This window comes from Camelina sativa, chromosome 2 (assembly GCF_000633955.1).
Source record: "Camelina sativa cultivar DH55 chromosome 2, Cs, whole genome shotgun sequence".
Classification (NCBI taxonomy): domain Eukaryota; kingdom Viridiplantae; phylum Streptophyta; class Magnoliopsida; order Brassicales; family Brassicaceae; genus Camelina; species Camelina sativa.
Window position 1 is genome coordinate 11,657,451 of NC_025686.1, and position 2,514 is coordinate 11,659,964.

The 2,514-nt window shown below is 38.9% G+C and overlaps 1 protein-coding gene across 3 annotated transcripts; it reads right to left on the reverse strand.

The window, feature by feature from the left end:
* Positions 7-2,502, reverse strand: LOC104722352 (uncharacterized protein At4g06598-like). Of its 3 annotated transcripts, XM_010440520.2 has the most exons (6): positions 2,416-2,502; positions 2,184-2,214; positions 1,912-1,961; positions 1,071-1,780; positions 617-819; positions 7-392 (listed from the first exon to the last, which is right to left on the reverse strand). In XM_010440520.2, the coding sequence occupies exons 4-6, from the start codon at positions 1,778-1,780 to the stop codon at positions 217-219; spliced, it is 1,089 nt and encodes a 362-aa protein (XP_010438822.1). In that variant the 5' UTR covers positions 1,912-1,961; positions 2,184-2,214; positions 2,416-2,502; the 3' UTR covers positions 7-216. The 3 variants fall into 3 exon arrangements, with proteins under 3 accessions (XP_010438822.1, XP_010438807.1, XP_010438815.1); XM_010440505.2 differs by lacking the exon at positions 1,912-1,961 and having other exon boundaries at positions 2,416-2,496; XM_010440513.2 differs by lacking the exon at positions 2,416-2,502 and having other exon boundaries at positions 2,184-2,406.

Here is a 2,514-nt window from a genome sequence, read left to right on the forward strand (position 1 = left end):
AACCCTTTGTTTCATTTATGCCATCAATCGCTGGCACTTGGTAATCGAGATGCCAAACCAGGTCAACAAGGATAAAAATAAACTAAGAAGCATGCGCACAAACAGAGCAGCTACTAATGCGATAGGGAAAGACACAAGAAGCTGATCTGGAACCATGAAGACAGCTCAAGCTCAAGCCATAAGCATAAAAATATTTTTGGCAGGAACTTTGAACCCTTAGGGCCTCAAGGACAGATTCGTGAATTGCGACTCTAGATCTCTACTTTTAGAACGTTGGTGGCTAGATGATCCTTGCTTTTTTGGCTGCTGTTGCTGTTGCAGCTCGTGCTGCTGTTGTAGCTGGTATAAAGCCCTCAGCCTAACTATCTCTTTCTCCAATACTTCATGTTCTACTGAAAAAAAAAAAAAAAAAAAAACCCCAAAATGACGTTAACATCTCACAAAATACTCAGGGAAACTAGAGTGCATCATTGACGAAGCTTTCTAGTAGTACCATAGCTTGAAGCAAGTTCTCTGATTAATATGATTTGATGCTATTATTATTCTACCCTAGCACTGATAAAAATAGTCATCTTGATTTCAAAGTGATAAGAAATTAAGAGCCTGAAAGACTTACAGTACTTGATAAGCTGTTCTTGTGCTAAGCTTTCCAACCGATTCTTAAGAGATTTGTTCTCCAAGCTGAGGATTAGATTCTGCTGATTGAGAAACTCAAGCTCCGCCGACACTTCAGAACCCTCTACCTGTAACATTTGGACGTTCCTTTCCAGTTCAGCTATGTACTGAATTTTACGGACCCGAGAGCGTTGAGCAAACTGCCTGCAAAAGAAAAACAATTTGGTTTGATTAAGCAGAGTAAAATTACAGCTGATCTAAGGGCTTTCTTGTTCTTGTATGCATGTCAGCCTTTTTATATAAGGCAAGAGAAGATATAAAAACAAAGGGTGTTTAATCAGCCAGGCCTAATATTTTGCCACACTTAGACCTCCCATCAAATAAACCATGAACATTATACATAATATCAGAAAACAGTCCAAGACACACTAAAATATCATAAAAGGACTACGTACTGTCTAGCACGTTTCGTATCTGCCTCGGAAGTAGCAGACTTAGCCAGAGAACTATCCCTTTTTACGGAATGATTGATGAAATGCATAGAAACATCTTTCTTAGCATCAGCAGCACAAGAAACCTTGTCTGCTTCATGTAGGCTACTGGATGACCCTGATCTTGGGATAGAGGCGCTCTCCAAACAACCAGAACTACTGTTTAAGCGAGCACCAGAATCTGATAATGAATCCCATGTTCTCATTTTCTGTTTGGGCAAATGAGCTGAAGGGTAGAAGGCGACTGGCTGACTTCTGATGTAATCAGACTCCTTGGGACCACTGGCGTGACCAGAGAAACTGCTATTGTTATATCTACCACCATCCCAAAGTGTGTAATCAACATCAAAACCAACAGGGACATCTACATATGCAAATGAATCACTTGATGACCGTCGATGGCCTCCTTTCCGTACAGGTGTCTCAGGTTCGTTGAGAAGGTCGTCAAGCCAAGAAGGCTGTTCCTCAATCAGAAAGCTCTCAGAAGAAGTTCGATGATGATTGATATTTCCTTCTCCCAGCTTATGAACAGCCTTAGATCCAATCACACTAGTTGGAGCAAAATCTGCACAGAATGTTGGGCCACCAGTAAACGGACTTTTCGGAGGAAGTAAAGCCTGCTTCCCACTGCATGCCAGATTTCTAAGATTCTGAGACCCCTTCGAACTTGCCATCTGCCCAACATACATATAATAATATTACTCAAGAGGCAGCTCTTTAAGGTAGAGAGATAAATAAACTTCGACTACCTAACAGAGAGAATAATAGAATAGATGAAGTTGGCCTAAGCAAGGAATCTTAGTACCTAACAATGTAAACATAAAAGCTCTCCTTATGCTATCAATATGCAATACCCTGAAGAGTATAACATCAAAAAATTGCTTCAACTGGTAAAGGTACTTCTTTTACATAAGATGCAAAGTCCAAATCCACCAAATGTGAACGAATTCTCAGAATTTTTTTACATAAGATGTTGTAAATCTTCCCTAATTACAACATTTCATCAACAACGAAAACAGAAAATGCAAAAAAGCCCTAAACTTACAAAAAAAAGACTGTTTTGAAAAGTCTTCTTACCACTATGTATAAATCGACAAGGAGACGAGATCTGCAAAATCGAAACGACGATTGGGTAAGAGAATATGGATTGTGTTGTCTTCTTCTAATGAATGAATGAATGAATGAATCTGTCTATTCGTTGTTTTTCTGGTGGCAGAGGTTATAAAGGCTAGCTGGATTGATGAGTAAAAAGGCCTTAAAATTAACGATGATTTGTTTTATTTTTTTTTCTAGTTATGTTTTTCGTTACCTGTGTTCTCGCGCTGTCTTCAACTTGAGCGTAGTTTGTGATCTGACTTTGTGAATAAGTTTTTTTTTTTGTTTTTTTTTTCTTTTCTGGTTAAAGGAC